Here is a 20,012-nt window from a genome sequence, read left to right as displayed (position 1 = left end):
ATGAGTTCCTGCATCAAGCGGTGCGAGCGAAAGCTCATTTAGTGCAGTAGGCCGTGTTTTAGAGACACGACGGAATCACCTAAATCCCGACACAGTTGATGCTATTCTGCTTTGCCAAATAAGACAAGGCCATTAACATAGTTGGCATTTAGGCTAAATTGAAACCATTTTTGTCATAGGGCTATAAATAGATAATGTGTTCTGTATAAGCAACTATAAGCCTATAAGCAACAAGTTATTGCTAAAAATAACTCTCCTGTTCAGGAAGTTCAGATTCAGATTCAGAATCTATTCAGGGTCTAATGTACAGGAACTTGTGTTGATGTGTTGGTGCATAGTAATAATAGAGAATAAACATAAATATAGGAAACAAAGTTTATAAAAGTTGACAGAGACAGTGCCATTCCAGCTAAAGTCTGAAATGGAATAGAGCATCGAATGCTCTGTTAAAGAACCATGCTGAAAATTAAGAATTAGTATAACTGTAATGTGACGGGTGATTTATATAAAACTGAGTTATCTGAAGCAGCAGATTCAGGTGGTGTTTGAGCTGATACGCACATCTCTACTTTGTGTATCAGATTTAAAGCTGAAAACTGTTTAAACTGTGTGAAATAAAGAATCATAATGCATTTGCATTAAAGTTTGGGTCCTTTGGAGATTTAATATTTATTAAAGTACTGTCTTTTGTTCAGTATTAAATAAGTGTAGTTTTAATAAAAGGCATACAAAAAATTGTGAAAGATGCACAGGTAATAAGTCTGTTTGTTTAATGACCACACAGTGATCAAGCTGGCCGAGGAATCATTTAAACTTCTATATTCTCATTTCTGCACCTTCACCTGTATTCATGTATTTAGCCACTGTGTATCAGTGCAGAGTGCAGGAAGTGCCATTGAGGTATGCATTCATCCTGATCTCTTGGATGATCATCTCTCGTCGTTCCAGCCTCTCGATCAGTTCCGCCGCCTCAGTCGTGTACATCGCCTCTTCCCAACAATAAACTTTCCTGCTTAACTCTGAGATCATTGAGCTGTCCATCAATGGTTCAGACTCTTCACTATCACTGTCTTCATCATCATCATCATCATCTTCTTTTTCTACTTTTGGTTCCACAGTGTTGGTGTTCTTGTTTAGACTGCTTGTTCCTTCATGATGCATGCTACAGGTTATCCTTATAGAGATGGCCAGCAAGACGAGGAACAGTCCCATACACACACTCGAGACAAAGAGAAGGCCAGCCTTTTCAGGATGTTCTATAATATTAAGTAAAACTTCATTTTATTAGTACTCAGGACTGCTTAATGGTTTTTGAATGAAAAGTATCTTCTAAAGGAATGCATGAACTAGAAAACCCAGACTTGCTTTACCTTTAATGTATCCATATGCCATGAGAGAGTTGCTCACAAGGATGCCATTTTTAACTGGGAATCTGGACTCTCTGACATCAGGAAGTTTCACTGTGAATGCAAATTAATCATTATACAGATCACATTAATCCGATCCACAAATAATTTAACTACATGTACTTACCAGCTTTGGTGATCTCCTGGGGAATTGTGGTAGTTTGGAAAAAGTTGGGGTCAGCCTCTTTGAGTAAACTCTGTGGAACTGTCAGTAGAATAGGGAAAATTGAAGTGTATAGTGTTATCAACAGTAAGGACGAAACTGCCATAATTGTGTATTCATACAGTAAATAAGCGATTTTATACAGTTTTTAAAAAAATTGTAAAATGACCATGTAAAAAACTAGATAAGTTACTCTATGAGAGAAAAGCAAATGAAGGTTAAATCACATTTAATTTAAATGAAATTAAATATCCACTGTTCAAAGAGCACAGGGTGAACTTTTAACAACTCTCATAGTTCCACCTGATGAATCACTCTGGCAAGGAAATACACCATCTCCAGAGGCTGATGAGTAATCCTATTTTCCTTTTAGAGTGCTCAATGCCAATCAGAAACAAAAGCTTGGTATTTTAACCAATTGGCGGAAGTCCTACAGGAAGCACATGAAGTCTCCTAAATGCTTGTGCTTTCTCTGCCTCTATTTCTAACCAGCATGCATTTTTATTTTCATCATTGTGCTTCAGGAAGAAAACATATAGATAAGCAAAAAAACAACAGATGGGATTCCTGCAACTTCACATTCCCACACTTGTAAGAAATGAACATACAGAGTAGTGTGTTTTAAACTTTTAAGCCAACAACCCCTTGATTAAGATCAAGAATCTGTGACCATCACTACCACAGTATACACAAACAAAACTAATTGTTTTATCCCATTTACCACATTTTAACAATATTATAACATATATAATACTAATATAAGTTATTATAATATGTTTTGACTATAATTAACATAATTTATTAAATTAATTTAGGCTTACCCTCCAATGGGATGGATGTACTTGTTTTTTAAAACTATCTATCAATTGACTCTTAAGATATGACTTGGCATGTCACTGTGTCATTCGACAACAGGACCATTAAAAGCTCACTTTATCCTATTTTCACACCATGCATAACCTGACATTTAAATTTGGTTTGTTGTGTAATTATGCATTTTTGACTGTGTAATTTCTTCTCTTTTTCAGCCAAAAAGTCCCTAGGTTTTAAACACAAGTGGGATGCTTTGTCCCACTTTGATGTCTTTGCATTTTTTCCAGGCTTCATACTTTCAATAGTGTTGACTATAGAGCAGGTGAATCCATCTCTTCTAGATATTTCTGAAGTTTCCTACTTTGATCAGGCGGGTTTTTACTCTTATGTTTAGTAGAAGTAAATGTTTCAGAAAGCTCAAGCTGACAATCCCTCATTTCCTCAGCATTTTTTATATTTTAGATTTAAGAATTACAAATTTATCAATTTCAGCTGTTTCCACATACAACAGTGCATTTTAGTTATACTGAGCCAGTGTTACCACAGTGAGGTCATATTTCACGAAATATTTTTCAAACACTTTAATCAGTTCTGTCTTTAAAAATAAGAAATTATTTATTTGTACTATATATATGTTCATTCATTTTCTACCGCTTATCCGAACTACCTCGGGTCACGGGGAGCCTGTGCCTATCTCAGGCGTCATTGGGCATCAAGGCAGGATACACCCTGGACGGAGTGCCAACCCATCGCAGGGCACACACACACTCTCATTCACTCACGCAATCACACACTTGGGACAATTTTCCAGGGATGCCAATCAACCCACCATGCATGTCTTTGGACCAGGGGAGGAAACCGGAGTACCCGGAGGAAACCCCCGAGGCACGGGGAGAACATGCAAACTCCACACACACAAGGTGGAGGCGGGATTCGAACCCCGACCCTGGAGGTGTGAGCCGAACGTGCTAACCACTAAGCCACCATGCCCCCCTAATATATATATATATATATATGTAATATTAAAAAATATTTTTATTTTTATTGTAATCACGATATACTCTCATGACCCAGTGAAATCATCCTGTGACCACCCTGTTTGATAACTGTTGATATAGAGTAATATACAATAACCTACTGCACTATGGTAAAGGAACTCGTAAACTAAATCAAAGCTTTACATATATTTCATTTTACCATATATTGGTTAAATTCATACCGCATGAGTAGATAACAGTGAGGTACTTCTTTGTTTCAGGTGTGCAGGGATTTCTGAATTGCTGATCGTTAATAATAAAAAGGCATCGCTGCTTTCCGTAGCACAATTTCTTTACCGTGTCCAGGGCTCCATAATACAAGCACTCTGTTAAACACAAATCAATATGAGCAAAGTTAAAACGCAATTCATCTGAAGATGCGAGAGAATGGAGAACTACTGTTAAACTTTTGTTTTGTCTGGCCATTTTAAGATGATCAGTTTTGACCTGTGGATGAAATCAAAATGATTCTGCCTTCAAGAGGATCATCAAAATTTTTTGTCTGGTTCCATGCATATTTTTCACAGTTATGGTTGCAAAGGGCTGGAAAATTTGCAGTAAATTCCCAGAAACTTTCCATGGGAACTTCATCTGGGAAATTTTGGAAATATTTGAAGTATATAAGTTTATAAGAATATATTTATATAAACTGTATCATATAAAAGCATAAATATAAACATGTTGTTTGGACATAAGCTGACGCATTCAGCCTAATACAGATTTAGAAAAAAAGACATTTTGACAACACTGGCTGAGGTGAAATTTATCCAACACATGAGATGGTGTGTGGCATAGTTCTATAGAATAAATTTGAAAAAAACTTGTAAAAACACTTATGCATTGCACAGATATATAAATATTTAGTTAAACAAATGGAATATTTTGAATATTTTACTATTGATGCAAATCAATAGAATTAGGATAGATGAATAAATAGTCCTCAATCAGCATGCTTGCTAAACCAAACTAGAACCTAGTATATACAATTACTCAGTTTGGACAAATTTTTTTTATCAAGATGGCGCTGGTGAGGTCGACTGCCATCGCGTCTGCTCCGGTTACACTTTGACCTTTTTTGTTATTTTATATATTTATTTATATAGATACAGTTTTATTTATAGAAGATGGACATCATTAGATATGACAGAGACACTCTTATATCTATTGGTGTACAACAAACTCACCCTTCGCCGTTTTTAAACTCGGACCCATGCTGGCCGAGCGAGATCCTGAGGGGGAACAAAGGACGCGACCCACACCGGCGTCCGTGAGGGAAAAGAGCCGGCGTCAGGAACAGGCTAAGGGGGCGCGCACACCACGCTCCCTTGCCTAGTATCCTGTTAGCCAACATCCAGTCTCTGGAAAATAAGCTCTATGACCTCAGGGCAAGGGTCGAGTTCCAGAGGGACATTCGGGACTGCAACCTTCTCTGCTTCACCGAGACATGGCTGAACCCAGTGGTATTGGACCACGCCATCCAGCCGGCGGAGTTTTTCTCGGTTTACCGCATGGACAGAACAATGGAGTCGGGGAAGTCAAGGGGAGGTGGAGTGAGTCTGATGGTGAACAACCACTGGTGCGACAGCGCGAGCATCAGTCCTCTTGCACGCTCCTGCACACTAAATCTGGAGCTACTGACCATCAAATGTCGGCCCTTTTATTTACCTCGGGAATTCAGCTCGGTCATAGTCAGTGCCGTTTATATTCCACCTCAAGCGGACACGGACACTGCAGTATGGGACTTACATGAGACACTAATGCTACACCAAACACAGCATCGGGACGCTGTGCTCATTGTGGTGGGAGATTTTAATAGTGCCAACCTTAAACGCGCACTACCGAACTTTCAGCAGTACATCCCCTGCCCCACCAGGGGCGAAAGGACACTGGACCACTGCTATACACCGTTCAAAAACAGCTACAAGGCACAATCACGTCCACCGTTTGGGAAATCGGACCATGCCGCCATTTTCCTCATGCCTGTTTACAAACAAAAGCCCTATTCGGACGGGACTAGTTTTCCAAACGACGTTTGAGTTGAATTTTTTTCAGCCGACGTCTGTCATTTCATGTATGGATTCGGACGGGACTAACATTCTGTGTTTATTACGGAGGTAGGAGTGTCTGTGTTTTACATGTGGGCATTGCACAAGACCACATGTCCAGGATGCGTGGATTGCGTATGGTCATATGACCGCTCAATAATAAAATGTCGGCGAAAAAGAAAGCGGCACGACACTGGAGTCGGGAGGAAACATTGGGTTGAATTTCTGTTTGGAGCGAACCTACGTTTCAGTTTCAGTTTGAAAATTAAATTTACATTTAAGCACTTTAAAATGTAAACATCCTAACTTGTTAAGTGTTTAAAAATGTTATACGTACATGTTATAATAATATTAAAAATAATAAAAAAACAAATGTAAAAAATCTTTAACATCATATGGTTTTATATAGAACTTCTTATAAACCCACTGGAATAAATACGTTTTTATATAATTTTCACGTTATGTAATTGACTATAGAAATGAAAGTACTCTTACATGAAACTGATATTACAGTAGCCTTAACAATTTCCGTGATTTGGCTCTTCTTGTTGATTTCATTTTTTTATTTCTTCGCATGGTAGCAAACACATTTACATCCATTATTGGTGTGCAGAAAGCAGAAACTTGAATACCGGTGCGCTAGGGTTAATACGGTAGTTCACGTTGACCAAAACAGACAAGAAAACGCGTTTTGGAAAAAACCTTTTTGGCAATCACAGACATTCACATTCAGACAGGATTAGATTTCTCAGAGGAGCGCCGATTTTGCTGAAAAACAGCAGGTAATTTGCTCTGGAATTTTTACACAGGTCGTATGAGAAAAAGACAGACATGGCAGATTCGGACGGGATTAAAATCACAAAGTATGTCTGTGAAAGTGAAATTTCTCTAACGACCCCCTGTAAAACTAGTCGCATCCGAATAGGGCTAAAAGCTGAAACAGGAAGCTCCAGTTCAGAGGGAGGTCGTGCACTGGACTGACCAATCGGTGGCCGCTCTGCAGGACGCTCTAGATGACGCAGACTGGGACATGTTCAGGTGCAGCTCTGATGACGTCAACATGTTTACAGAAGCGGTTGTGGGATTCGTAGGGAAACTAGCGGATGATATGGTGCAGAAAACCACCATCAGAATGTTTCCCAACCAGAAGCCGTGGGTGGATAAAACCATCTGTGACGATCTGAGATCCCGCTCCGCTGCCTACATCACGGGGCTCGCCACCGGGGACATGGACGAGTACAAGGCTGCGTCTTACAGTGTGCGCAGAGCGGTGAAGGAAGCAAAGCGGCGCTACGGGAGGAAACTAGAGTCACAGTTCCAACATGGTGGCTCTAGGAGCCTGTGGCAGGAACTAAGGAACATTACGGACTATAGAACACCTGCTTCTAGAATGGGGAATGCGGACGCTTCTCTGGCAGACGAGTTAAACACCTTTTACGCTCACTTCGAGGTTACAGCTAACCACGCTAGCGGTGCTAGCGGCACAAACAGCATGCATGCTGAGAGAGCTGGAGAGGTAAACACATTCACCATCTCGGAGCATGACGTGGGGAGGGCATTCAAGAGAGTGAATACCAGGAAGGCAGCAGGACCAGACGGCATCACAGGTCGGGTTCTGAAAGCCTGCGCTGATCAGCTAGCACCGGTGTTCACTGAGATATTCAACCTCTCACTGGCACAGTCTATTGTCCCCTCATGCTTGAAACAGTCCACCATCGTTCCTGTCCCAAAGAAACCCCAGCCTGTCTGCCTCAACGACTACCGCCCTGTAGCTCTGACCTCAGTAGTGATGAAGTGCTTCGAGAGACTTGTCAGAGACTTCATCACTGCATCACTACCAGACACACTGGATCCACTACAGTTCGCGTACTGCCAGAACCGCTCTACTGAGGACGGCATTGCTCATCTTCTCCACACCACGATGAGCCACCTGGACTGCAGAAAAGGGAATTATGCAAAAATGCTGTTTGTGGACTACAGTTCAGCATTTAACACCATAATTCCCTCCACGCTCACCTCAAAGTTGGAGGTCCTGGGACTCAGCCTGCCGCTGTGTCAATGGATCTCCAGCTTCCTGACAGACAGATCACAAGCTGTACGGGTGGGCAAACACATATCATCCTCCCTTACCCTCAGCACTGGAGCCCCCCAGGGTTGTGTTCTGAGCCCCCCTCTGTACGCACTGTACACTTATGACTGTGTGGCCACTTAAAACTCCACCACCATCATCAAGTTTGCTGACGACACTGTTGTGGTGGGCTTGATCTCTAACAACGACGAGACGGCCTACCTACAGGAGACTAAAAACCTGGAGAGATGGTGCCAGGAGAACAATCTTCTCCTGAACGTCAGCAAGACTAAGGAGTTGATAGTGGACTTCAGCACAGGAGCAGTCATACCAACCGCTAAACATCAACAGGACCCCAGTGGAGAGAATGGACAGTTTCCGGTACCTACTGTAGGTGTTCATGTCACACAGGACCTGTCTTGGTCCTGTCACATCAACACCCTGGTGAAGAAGGCCCGGCAGCGACTGTACCATCTGAGACGCTTAAGGGACTTCAGACTACCCTCTCAAGTGCTAAAGACCTTCTACACCTGCACCACTCTGGACTTGCACATCACAGTGCCACTTTACACACTTTATACACTATTTACACACCATACTGCACCTGGACACTTTAAGGACAATATTTAAAAACCATACACAATTATTCATTCATTCATTCATTAATTTTCTACCGCTTATCCAAACTATCTCGGGTCACAGGGAGCCTGTGCCTATCTCAGGCGTCATCGGGCATCAAGGCAGGATACACCCTGGACGGAGTGCCAACCCATCGCAAGGCACACACACACACTCTCATTCACTCACGCAATCACACACTAGGGACAATTTTCCAGAGATACCAATCAACCTACCATTACACCTCATTAGGATTAATGAAAAAATATGTGAATTAATGGAAATATATAGGAATTAATGGGAATTAATTGGATTAACTGTACAAAGACTGTACCATGCACGCTTCCTAAAGACACTTGAGCAGAGTATTACTTAGTACACCCTTGCAAAAGGCCTAGAACCAGTGCTAGATATTCGCACCCCACTCTAGCACAGACCAGGTGAAAAGCCTTCGGTGTGCAACAAATAAAGGGGGTCAGCGACGAGGGTGGGATTTGAACCCACGAGTGCAGAGCACAATGGATTAGCAGTCCATCACCTTAACCTCTCGGCCACCTCGTCTGGCAGAAACACTTCCAAAGCACGCTCCAAAAGAATGGGGTATGTAAATGTTATTCTACAACACCACTCCTTCCTCCAAATGGGCTTAAAAATGGTCTAGTCGAGAACACCAAGATCCAAAGCCACAATGTCTTTGCAAAGTTCATTGGTGCTCCCTAGCCAATACAGCTTGAGGATCAGATTTACATCACCTGTGTCTGAACAAACCAGTTGTCAAAACACAGGATCAAACCCGGGACGTTTATTGATGCTCCATAGCCTTAGCTGCTTGTTGGCGGAGCTCATGTGATCTAACAAGCATATGTGTCAAAACAGCATACAATACGGCCCAAAGTTGCAAACCCAGTGCCAGGTTATCACACCCCACTCTAGCACAGAGTCAGGGAACAGGTAAGAAGCTTAATCAGTGCCTTGAAAAGCTTGACTGGCAGTGGTGGGATTTGAACCCATGCCTCCAAAAAGACTGTAGGCTTAAATTCAATGCCTTAGATGACTCAGCCACACTACCTGCAGCTAAATCTTGGTAACAAGGGGCCTGTGTACAAAGACTGTATCATGCACGCGGCCTAAGGACAATGCACTTGAGCAGAGTATTAGTGTGAAACACCTAGATATTCACACCCCACTCTTGCACAGACCAGGGGTCTCATTTATAAAACTGCGTAGGATCCCTACTAAAAGTTTACGTACGCCCAAAAGCCAAAAATGGCGTACACCAAAAAATATTCCGATTTATAAAACCGTGCGTACGCACACCTGTAAGCAGTGTTCCCGCAGATGTGCGTACGTGAACCAGCCTCATATCCCGACCTGTACATGCCCATTACACACTCCACAACTGCGCGGGCATGAGAGTGGACCTCGTTATAATGTTTCCTCTGCTCACTGCTGTATCGACTGATGTAACCTGATGTATCGACTACGCATATTAAGTATACCATTCAAAACGACAGATATTATGGCACTCAGGGACGGCTGTGATATACCAGACCTATAGGGTGAGATGATAGATTCCAATAGAAATATTTCATATACAAAAAGGTCTTAGAGACAAAGTTGAGGATTACTTATAGTTTTTTTATATAAATAATTTACCTGTCTGCCAATTCCCGCTGGAAACAGCCGGTTGCCAAGAACCCCAGTGTGGTGAGGACTTGTATTTGGACTGGGATGGCATGGTTCCGGCGTGTTGCCCTCTCTAATACTGGACCCAATTCAGCACATAGATCTAAGAGCACAGCTCTAGGGAATCTAAATCGGCTTATTAGCCAGTCATCATCATGGTCCCTGAACTCGTTCTCTCCTTATTCTGCCATTGGCGTAATCCTCCAACAGTGCCAGCAGTGCCATCATGAAGTATTACATACCCGGGTCACCGGAGGATTTATATGTTTCTAGCAATTAGACTGATCGTTAACAACTTGACAAAATCACAGAATTAATTTGTGGGCGAAAATTTAAGACACAAATGTTATAGTGAACACATGCTTCTTCATGACGGTTTTGTAATGAACACCGTAGGATTGATGATGAGTAGCGATTGTGCTTCATGACTGTATTTGCAGACTGACATTTTATGATATATGTACATTAAGGAAAATATTTCGTTTTTACACTGTGTTCTGCAGTTCTCTAATAAAAGGGTATTTCATGCTTTTCTGTATCACATGTAGTCGCGCCATCTCCTCCTGCGCTCCCGTTGTGGACAATGTGACTGTAAGGCAGCCCTGATTATTATTTTTTATTAAAATACATTTTGAATTACGTTTGGATTTTACTAGATGTATATAGCCTAAAACAACCGGCACAAATAACACTGTTGGATTTAATCTTCATAATAATGTGGATATAACGTATGAAATGGAGTGAAAATTAAATGTCATTAATTCCTATAATCATCTCTGGAAAATTGTCCGTAGTGTGTGATTGTGTGAGTGAATGAGAGTGTGTGTGTGCCCTGCGATGGGTTGGCACTCCGTCCAGGGTGTATCCTGCCTTGATGCCCGATGACGCCTGAGATAGGCACATGCTCCCCGTGACCCGAGGTAGTTCGGATAAGCGGTAGAAGATGAATGAGAGAGTGAGTAATTCCTATAATCGTTCTTCCCTCATGTATTTTCTACAATCTAACTTCAGTTCACGACCTCACCATCTGTGTCGCCAATTCCCTTTGTCTCCAGAATGTGCGTACGCACAGCTCAAAGTTTGCTTATAGGTGCGCACATTCTCCCGTCAAGTTTGTTTTTTATAGAACCTTTGCGTGGGAACTGGCGTGCGTACGTACGTTTCCAGCCCCGTTTTGTGCGTACGCACGCTTTATAAATGAGACCCCAGGTGAAAAGCCTTCAGTGTGCAAAAAACAAAGGAGGTCAGCAACGAGGGTGGGACTTGAACCCACGAGTGCAGAGCACAATGGCTTAGCAGTCCATCACCTTAACCTCTCGGCCACCTCGTCTGACAAAAAGCTTCCAAAGCATGCTTCAAAGCATGCTCCAAAAGAATGGAGTATGTAAATGTTATTCTCTAACACCCCTCCATCCTCCAAATGGGCTTAAAAAGTCAAGAAGCTTTTTATTGTCATTTTAACCATATATAGCTGTTGCAGTACACAGTGAAATGAGACAACGTTTCTCCCGGTCCATGGTGCTACATAAACCAAAGACAGAGCTAAGGACTTAGTAAGTAGTCCTAGCCACATATGTTGCATCTGTGCAACATGGTGCAAACAGTGCAGGACAAAAGACAGTGCACTTTACCTAAAATTTATATCTAGAAGGCATGGGTGTCACCCTTTGTAAAGCCTTTGTGTTTCCAAGACTCCACGATGCTTTGCAAAGTTTATTGGCCCTCCATAGTCTTAGCCTCTTGTTGGCAGCGCTCATGTGAACTAACAAGCATTTTTGTCCAAGCACCATGGAAATACAGCCCAAAGTTGCAGACCCAGTGATAGCTTATCACACCCAACTCAGCACAAAGTTAGGGAACAGGTAGTAAGATTAATCCCCCACTTCAGTTCGCATACCGTCCCAACCTCTCTACCTAGGATGCCTTTGCATACCTTCACCACACCGCCCTAAGCCATCTGGACAACAGAAATGTGGATTATGTGAAAATGCTGTTTGTAGACTACAGTTCAGCATTTAATACCATAATTCCATCCAAACTCACCTCAAAATTGGAAGGACTCAGCCTGTCTTTGTGTCACTGGATAAACAACTTCCTTTCAGACAGACCACAAGCAGTTTGGGTGGGAAAACATGTCTCAGAACTGGAGCTCCCCAAGGTTGCGTACTGAGCCCCCTGCTGTACTCACTGTACACTCATGACTGTGTGGACACTACCAGCTCCACCAACATCTTCAAGTTTACTGATGACACTGTTGTTGAGGGCCTCATCTCCAACAATGACGAGACGGTCTACCTACAGGAGATACAAGAGCTTGGAGACATAGTGCCAGACAAACAATGTCCTTCTCACCACTAGCAAAAAAACGGCGCTCATAGTGCACTTCAGCACAAAGCAGGAGAAAAAATACCATCCATCAACGGGACCCCAGTGGAACGAGTGAATGAGGGAACGAGTGTTTCCGGTACCTTGGTGTTCACATTTCTAAATACTATCTGTCATGGTCCTGTCACATCAACACTCAGAACACTCAACACTCAACACTAAAGAAAGCTCAGCAGCGTCTCTCTACCTCCTCAGATGCTTAAGGGACTTCAAACTGCCCCTAAGGTGCTAAGAACTTTCTACACTTGCACCATTGAAAGCATCCAGACGGGAAGCATCACAGCCTGGTTTGGGAACAGCACCAAGCAGGACAGATGAGCTCTCCAGAGAGTGGTGCAGTCAGCTCAACCAACCTCACTGAGCTCCCTGACCTGGAGTCTATCTACAGCAAGTGGTGCTGGACCTCAGCCATCCCAAAAATGGACTATTTTTTCTGTTGCAGTCAGGAAAATGTTTCCGTTCCATTAAGGCAAACACAGAGAGAATGAGGAGGAGCTTCTTCCCACAGGTCATCTTAGCCCTCAACCAGCAGTACACCTAGAACCAGGTCTCTATGGACTCATACTCACAAATGACATTACTACCTCATATGGACCTTTTCACACACAATACATTGCATCACTTTGGAGCTCTCTTTGCACTGGCCACTTTAGCACACCATGACTCTTTTGCACACCATACATTGCATACTGAACATATCATTTTGGAATTCTTTTCACACTGGTCACTTACATATTTTTCACATTATCATGTATATAACACATCTACATTATATACAGCATAAATTATATACAACATACTTACGCATTCCCACCCCATTCATTGCATATTGTACAGATCTGTTTTTGTTCTTACTTTTTGTACTTTGTATTTATCCTATTTTTTAAAGATTCATAGAGATATGTTTATTGTTTATTTTCTCTTTCCTTATTTATCCTTTTATTGCACCTTCTCTTTCACTACAAGGCACAGTCATAAAACTCATTTCTCTACATGTCATACCGTGAGTTTATGTGAAAATAAATTTTGAATTTGAATTAATCAGTACCTTGAAAAGTTTCCCTGGCAGTGGTTGGCTGTCCTGCAGCCTCCAGAAAGACTGCAGCCTTAATCTAGCACATTAGAACGCTTAGCCACACTAAACCCTGCTCATGAGGGGCCTGTGCACAAAGACTGTACACTTCATAAAGACAATGCACCTACACTGCACACTTCATAAAGACAATGCACCTACACAGGGTGTTAATCACAACCTTGCGAAACACCTAGACCCTGGGCTAGATATTCACACCCCGCTCTAGCATAGACCAGGTGAAAAGCCTTTGGTGTGCAACAAAAAGGTGTATTGGTATCTTAAGTTTGTGACCTAGTGACCCAGAATTAATGTATCCAATGATAGAGACTTAAGCACTTCTGTACGTCGCTCTGGATAAGGGCGTCTGCCAAATGCTGTAAATTAGCATTCCATCCCCTTAACTTCTCGGCCACCTCGCCTGTCAGAAAAGCATCCAAAGCACACTCTGAAAAGAATAGTTTTTTTAAATGTAGCACTCCAACACCCTTTGGGTGTTTGAATCCCACCCTCGTCGCTGACCTCCTTGTTTGTTGCACACCATGGGCTTTTCACCTGGTCTGTGCTAGAGTGGGGTGTGAATATCTAGTCCTGGGTGTACAGTAGGTGTTTCACAAGAGTGTACTAAATGGGTTTAAAAATGATCTTGTTGATGAGAACACCAAGATCCAAATCACAAGGGCTTTGCAAAGTTCATTGGTGCTCCCTAGCCAGTATAGCTTGAGGATCCAAAGAAACCAATTGCCGAAACCCGGGATCGAACCAGGGACCTTTAGATCTTCAGTCTAACGCTCTCCCAACTGAGCTATTTTGGCTCCAGGCAGCAGCAAGTGTTTCTTTGGGTCTCGTAACTCTTTTTCCTAAGATTCATATCAGGTTGTAAAATTTCTGAAATTTTGACAGCTGGAAACTTTTCATTAGGATTATTCATTCATTCATCTTCTACCGCTTACACACACACACACACACACACACACACACAAACACACACACACACACACACACACACACACACATTCCCGGAAATTTTCCACCCCTTTGCAACCCAATCTGTCAGTGTTTTTAATGTTAAGTAAAATGATATAGGTCAGTCTGTCAATCTTTTGGTTAAGTGAGATAATATCTTAAAAAAAAGGAGCAATTTATTAAGATATTTGGACTGAGACTGACTTACCAAATGGAGGTGGTTGCTCTTCCTTTGTAAGACAAACTGCATTTTCTCCCAGTTCCCGCCCATACACAGCCGAGTAGATGTTCAGCAACTTTGGGTACTTACAGTGAAGCAACATTTGATCGCCCTCGCATCTTGTACTGTTTTTATTTTCCGCTAAAATGGGCACAGCTGGATTAGTAAGAGAGAATAGGACTCAACAGCCAGTGTACTGGGAACACCTGTACACCTGTTCATTAATGCAATTATCAAATCAGTAGCAGAAGAGCAAAGCATATACTCATGTAGATGAAGGTCAAAACCTTCTCTTAATATTCAGTTTTTTCTTTCCTTAGTTTATTTGAAAAAAAAAAAAAGAGCAGTTTGAGTCAGTTTGCTGCCAGATTGGTCAGTTTGAGTCAAGTGTGTTTTACTGACATTCCTCTAAATGGCTAGTACACAAAATTTCTCCAATACCATTGTGCAACATATAACAGTATAGCTGTACAACAATTGGTTGTAAACTATTGCAAGGGATAAGTGAGAGATCATCCATAATATTGCTGGCTTTGGGGATGAAGCAGTTGTTTTACGAGGTGTGCAGAGAGTCCCAGATTATCCTTTTTGGCTGTTCTCACAATTCACTGTATTATTTTATGCACTGCACCACAAATATATTATTAGCTGACTGGTTAGCTGCATGAATAAGTAGGTGCACAAGTGTTTCTTTTAAAGTAGTTAATAAGTGTATCTAATGCACATGGTTTGTACTCACTGGGTTTGCAGCTGTATGACACATGAAGGTCTTTGGTGGTTTCAGGACAGGGGTCACTGCCAAACATACGGTAATTAACCAAGACTTGACAGTTTCTCCGGCCTTGGCATTCTGATAGCATCTTCTGTTTGGGGTAAAAAATGTTAAACTGTAGTACTGCAGCATTAGTTACCCAACACCTCAGAACATTGAGTAGACAGTCCTCATTTTTGCTCTATACTTATGTTCTTGCTCTTTATATACAATGGTACATATGGTGGAAATATTAGAATAGAATTATTGTACTCCACTCTCTATTCTACTAACTTCCCCAAGCAGGTAGTGTTTTTTGGGGGTTTTAAGACACTTTGGGGTTTTAAGGATATCTATAATACTGTGACCATTGTTCATACCACACAGTGAAAGTTAATTGAACACAATAAAAGTTAACTCAGTTGAAGAGATGTTTATTCAGCACATGCATTGGTGAACTCCTACAAAGTTAACACTAAGTATACTCAAGCTGTGTGAACCAGGGGCATAAATCTAACACAGCAGAATGAATTCAAACCTGCAGATGTTGATGTGCATGACTGAAAGCTCTCACCTGCAGTGCTGTAGGTGCATTGCAGTGTGTGAGAGGTGCATGAGGTCTGTAGAACGCAGACTGCACAGAGATGGTGGAGTGGCGTGGGCAAGAAAGCAGCAGTGGCTCACCATCACGAGCATGTGCTGAGTGACTGATAATGATCCTGAATAAATAGGCTAAACAACATAAACAAATAAGAACTGCACAAGAAATATTTTGCACTGAAAAAAGCTTCTAGCTCATGAGGTATTCTCTTGAGCAGCAGTGAATCTCACCTGGTCACCTTTCTGTATTTAGGTGCGCAGGCTTGTCATTCCAATTAATTTGTGCTAAAATTATGAATGATATAATACATTTATAATAGGATATTGATTTGATATATGATAGGGTGTATTGTTTTTCTTTATCAGTATGCCATCGTTGCATTTATGTAATTCACTATGCTGCTTTTGTTGCCACAAGAAGAATAATATCAATAAGGCATGAGTGAGTTCTCTCTAAGAGCTCTACATTTTTCACACCAACTACAATCCCAGAGTCCCTCAGCACTCACTAGTTGCTTTGACTGACTATGAGAATCTAAAGGTTGGGAGAACACAACAGCAGCCTATAAGATATATTACATTTTTTCCAAGTCTATCAGGTCAGCATCATCTTAACTCACAAATGTAAGGTCTGTGCCATAACACCCTCTCCGCTTGGTTAGATACTGAGTCAGTTTGGCTCCACTATACCAAGCTATGTTTTTATGTGATAACAAGCAATACCGAAGACTTGTGCCAATACAACCACTTGTCAGAGAACAAGCACCAACTTGGCATTGACCCTAGCATTGTAAATGCATCACTCCCTTTAAAATGTTTGCCATTATCCCATGGATTTGTGTCACCAGATGAAGTACTGCATCCAAATATACAGCACATATAGCAGCACATCCAGACAACTGGAAGACCTGGAAGGCTGCCAAATGATAGGCCACACCAGTCCAATAAAAATAATCATGCAATCCCTAATACATACAAACAATTCAATAGCATTTTGTAATATAATGTAATATTTTCTAATTTTGCTATTAATTTTGACATTTATAAAAATCCTGAATCAAGCTAGCTATCTTTCTGATCACTTCTGATCAACATGGCCAGCTTTGATCACTGTGGCTGTAGTAATTTATTTCCAGTGATTATACCTTTAAGCATAAATGATCTAATAATCATACAATGAGAAGATATTGTTTGAGTGTAGTATCTTTTGCTTAGAAAACTAAATAATACTATATAAAACTTATAATACTAATAATTTCAGAAGTTTAAATTTTATGCAAAGTTATTACATTGAAGTTTCTGTCATTTAGCAGACACCCTTATCCAGAATGACTTACAATTTTATTTCAATTTATACAACTGAGCAATTGAGGGTTAAGGGCCTTGCTCAGGGGCCCAGCAGTAGCAGCTTGGTGGACCTGGGATTCAAACTCATGACCTTCTGATCAGTAGTCAAACACCTTACCCACCAACTATAATTATACTACGTATGACAAATTGAGCCCTACCTATTGCACTAAATATGTAATAACCTAAATATAAAATAGCAAAATTTTAAATGCCCTAAATAATTAATTTAATCAGCTGCATCTGTTATTAGGCTAATAAATGTCCCTTATTACATATGGATTTTTTTTTTTGATGAAATCATTAAGCTACCAATTTCATTACTTAACAATAAGTGTTATTATTTACGTATCATGTATAATGATTAACCTAGATTGCTTTTATTAGCTTATACCCTGTAATACAGAGTTGATTTCCATCCTGAAAGGGTTAAAACAGCAGTGAGGATTTTGCTGGGTGGGATTTTTATCCCATCTCATGACTCATCCCTTTAATCTCTTTATCGTTTTTTTTTTCCTTCATCACAAACAACTTAATCATATTATAAACATTCATCCTTTGTCTATGTCATCATGTCAGTAAGATGTACTAACTTGAGAAGTCGGAGAGTCCATGCATTTGGTCACTCCACAGGAGGAGGACACTGTAGAGGAGGTGAAAGCTCCAGCCGCCGGTGGCTCTGTGGGACCTGCAGCCGCTCGAGGACTCCATCATGCTCGTGTTAATCACTTTCTATTAAAAATCCATTAAAACCATCCAGGATGGAATCCGTCCAGAATTCCAATTATTTATTTATTTATTTATTTTTAGAGAAAAGAGAAACGCTTAGCTCATGGATGTTCTCATAGCTTCACCTGTGTAATAAAGCCTTTCATTCTTTCACAGCTGTCCGGTTGTTGTAGCTTCAGGGTCATTTATGGCTCGGACGCAGAACATCCGCTTGTGACACAAACACGCATGTTTCAATGTAACTCGGTCCCAGTGGGAGAAAATAACAAGTGCGCAACAAGTGAAAGGTCTCCTGAAAAGGTCGTTTTCCAGCGAGTCAGGTGGATTTCATGGCTTTTCCGTCAGAGATGAGTTCAGCTGTGAGCTTGACATCGACTGGACCGTAAATACACTATAAAATAATAACCTAACTTTCGGTTAGTGTTAGAGGGGGCGTGGCTCTGAGTGCCTCCCATGATTATAGGCTAAAGTGGAGTAGGGTAATTTACATAAAACATCATAGTGGCTTCGGAAACCACGCCCACACGACATACAGTATTTATCATTAAATTTAATTTATAATTATTTTGCTAAAGACTAAAATGATAAAATGATATTTTTATATTTTCTTTTGTAGAAAGGACCTGCTGATAAAATTTACCCCATTTTTCATTCATTTCACTAGATGGGATGCCAAGCACTTATTTGCAATTTACCCAAAATTTACCCAACATCTAACCAACATTTACCAGTCCATCAACCTGCCAGTTTTTGATAGAAGAAAGGAAACCGGATGACTTGGACTAAACCACCAACCTGGATGCCTCCATTCAGCCGTCCTTCCATTTTCCATATGATATTAATATCAGACTTTCGACAATATCAGACTCCTATGTAGTCCACAATGAATGCCAGCCTGCTTTCAAGCATGTTGTGTCCTGTTTCCATGTGCACAAACTGTGCTGTATCAGTCAACATAACGCATTATAGGTATACAATACACTAAGTATAACTTAGTAACTTTCAGGCCTATAAAGGTACTAAAGAAACAAATTTAGTGTTTCAGATCATTGCATCCTTGTTGCATCGTTGCATATATTATTTAAATGTTAAATTATTTGACTATTGCTAAAAGAAGCACTTTAGATTAACATTTACATTCAGAATGAAAAATACCTACAAAGTTAAAAAAATGTGTAAAAAAAAAATTACACAGAATGATCCAAACCAAATTGCCTTTGCACTTGTCCAATAAAAAATAAATCTTTTCAATAATAGTATGCAATAATAGAAAGATGCAAAAAGTTGTCAACCTTCTAAAATGATTTTTATTTTTATCACAGTTCTCACAAGCTGTTACTGCCTTTGTCCATGTCCTGTTGCCATGGGGTATAAATATGAGGTTGAACATTTTGTCTCCTTTTTCATCTGTAATCAGGATGAAACAAAAGACATTATACACAAAACATGCAGATGGTTGTTGTCTTGAACAAGTAATACAAAAAGCAGACAGGAATAACCATACCATTTAAAGACCAGACTGACAGATACAGGTTTATCTTACAGTCCTACTACCAGAAGTGTGGTTTCAATTGGGTCCTTCACAAACCCTTCAACTGTCGATAATTAGATCAACCAATCCAACAGGAGTAGAGAAATTGTTAGCAAGTTGCCTGCCTGTTCCACGCATGTAGCAACATCATTAGCTGTCTTGAGAATACCTTCCTTGTACCTGCTCTGCACTTTGGCAGTGTACATCTGAATCTAACTATTCATCTGGCAAAGCCACCAATGATGCAATGCAAGAGTCAACAGCAGGCATGTGACCCAGGATGCCCTGCTTACCTTAATCATAATGGCTAGAGCACATGCTACTGAGCCTTGGTGCTGTGTTGCAGATCATTAGTGTAGTCCTTTCATTGTGGCACAACATTTGTGGAACCATGTAAGTATTTGCACTGTAAAACTTTGTGATTGTAGCTAAGTTTTGCGAAGCACATGACGAGGGAGAGCCGCTTAACCTGCCAGCAGATTGCACAGGCCTACAGTCTGGTCTGTTACATCTATAATGCAAGAAAAATAAAAGCACAGAGAACTGAAGGCTTATAGAAAAACACTATGTCAAAA

The 20,012-nt window shown here is 40.9% G+C and overlaps 1 protein-coding gene and 3 non-coding genes across 4 annotated transcripts; all 4 read right to left on the bottom strand.

The window, feature by feature from the left end:
• Window positions 1-582: 582 nt before the first annotated feature.
• Window positions 583-18,317, bottom strand: eva1c (eva-1 homolog C (C. elegans)). The gene is made up of 9 exons (XM_060895830.1): window positions 18,032-18,317; window positions 17,771-17,909; window positions 15,805-15,962; window positions 15,219-15,342; window positions 14,468-14,620; window positions 3,602-3,745; window positions 1,534-1,611; window positions 1,371-1,460; window positions 583-1,256 (listed from the first exon to the last, which is right to left on the bottom strand). The coding sequence occupies exons 1-9, from the start codon at window positions 18,089-18,091 to the stop codon at window positions 871-873; spliced, it is 1,332 nt and encodes a 443-aa protein (XP_060751813.1). The 5' UTR covers window positions 18,092-18,317; the 3' UTR covers window positions 583-870.
• On the bottom strand, window positions 8,630-8,711 carry trnas-gcu (transfer RNA serine (anticodon GCU)). The gene has a single exon. It is a non-coding gene; the product is annotated as a tRNA-Ser (tRNA).
• Window positions 11,085-11,166, bottom strand: trnas-gcu (transfer RNA serine (anticodon GCU)). Its single transcript has one exon. It is a non-coding gene; the product is annotated as a tRNA-Ser (tRNA).
• trnaf-gaa (transfer RNA phenylalanine (anticodon GAA)) lies at window positions 14,036-14,108 on the bottom strand. Its single transcript has one exon. It is a non-coding gene; the product is annotated as a tRNA-Phe (tRNA).
• Window positions 18,318-20,012: the final 1,695 nt, after the last annotated feature.

The sequence above is a fragment of the Tachysurus vachellii genome, chromosome 20 (genome assembly GCF_030014155.1).
Source record: "Tachysurus vachellii isolate PV-2020 chromosome 20, HZAU_Pvac_v1, whole genome shotgun sequence".
Classification (NCBI taxonomy): domain Eukaryota; kingdom Metazoa; phylum Chordata; class Actinopteri; order Siluriformes; family Bagridae; genus Tachysurus; species Tachysurus vachellii.
Note: the sequence above shows the minus strand (reverse complement) of the source record. Positions and strands in the feature narration are given on the sequence as shown.

Excerpts from the sequence above, each read along its gene's own strand:
- eva1c (XM_060895830.1), bottom strand. The coding sequence starts at position 18,091 with ATGACCCTGAAGCTACAACAACCGGACAGCTGTGAAAGAATGAAAGGC. Across the intron at positions 14,621-15,218 it reads GTCATACAGCTGCAAACCCA|CGGAAAATAAAAACAGTACA; the intron begins GTGAGTACAAAC and ends TGCCCATTTTAG. Across the intron at positions 3,746-14,467 it reads AGAGCAACCACCTCCATTTG|AGTGCTTGTATTATGGAGCC; the intron begins GTAAGTCAGTCT and ends TGTGTTTAACAG.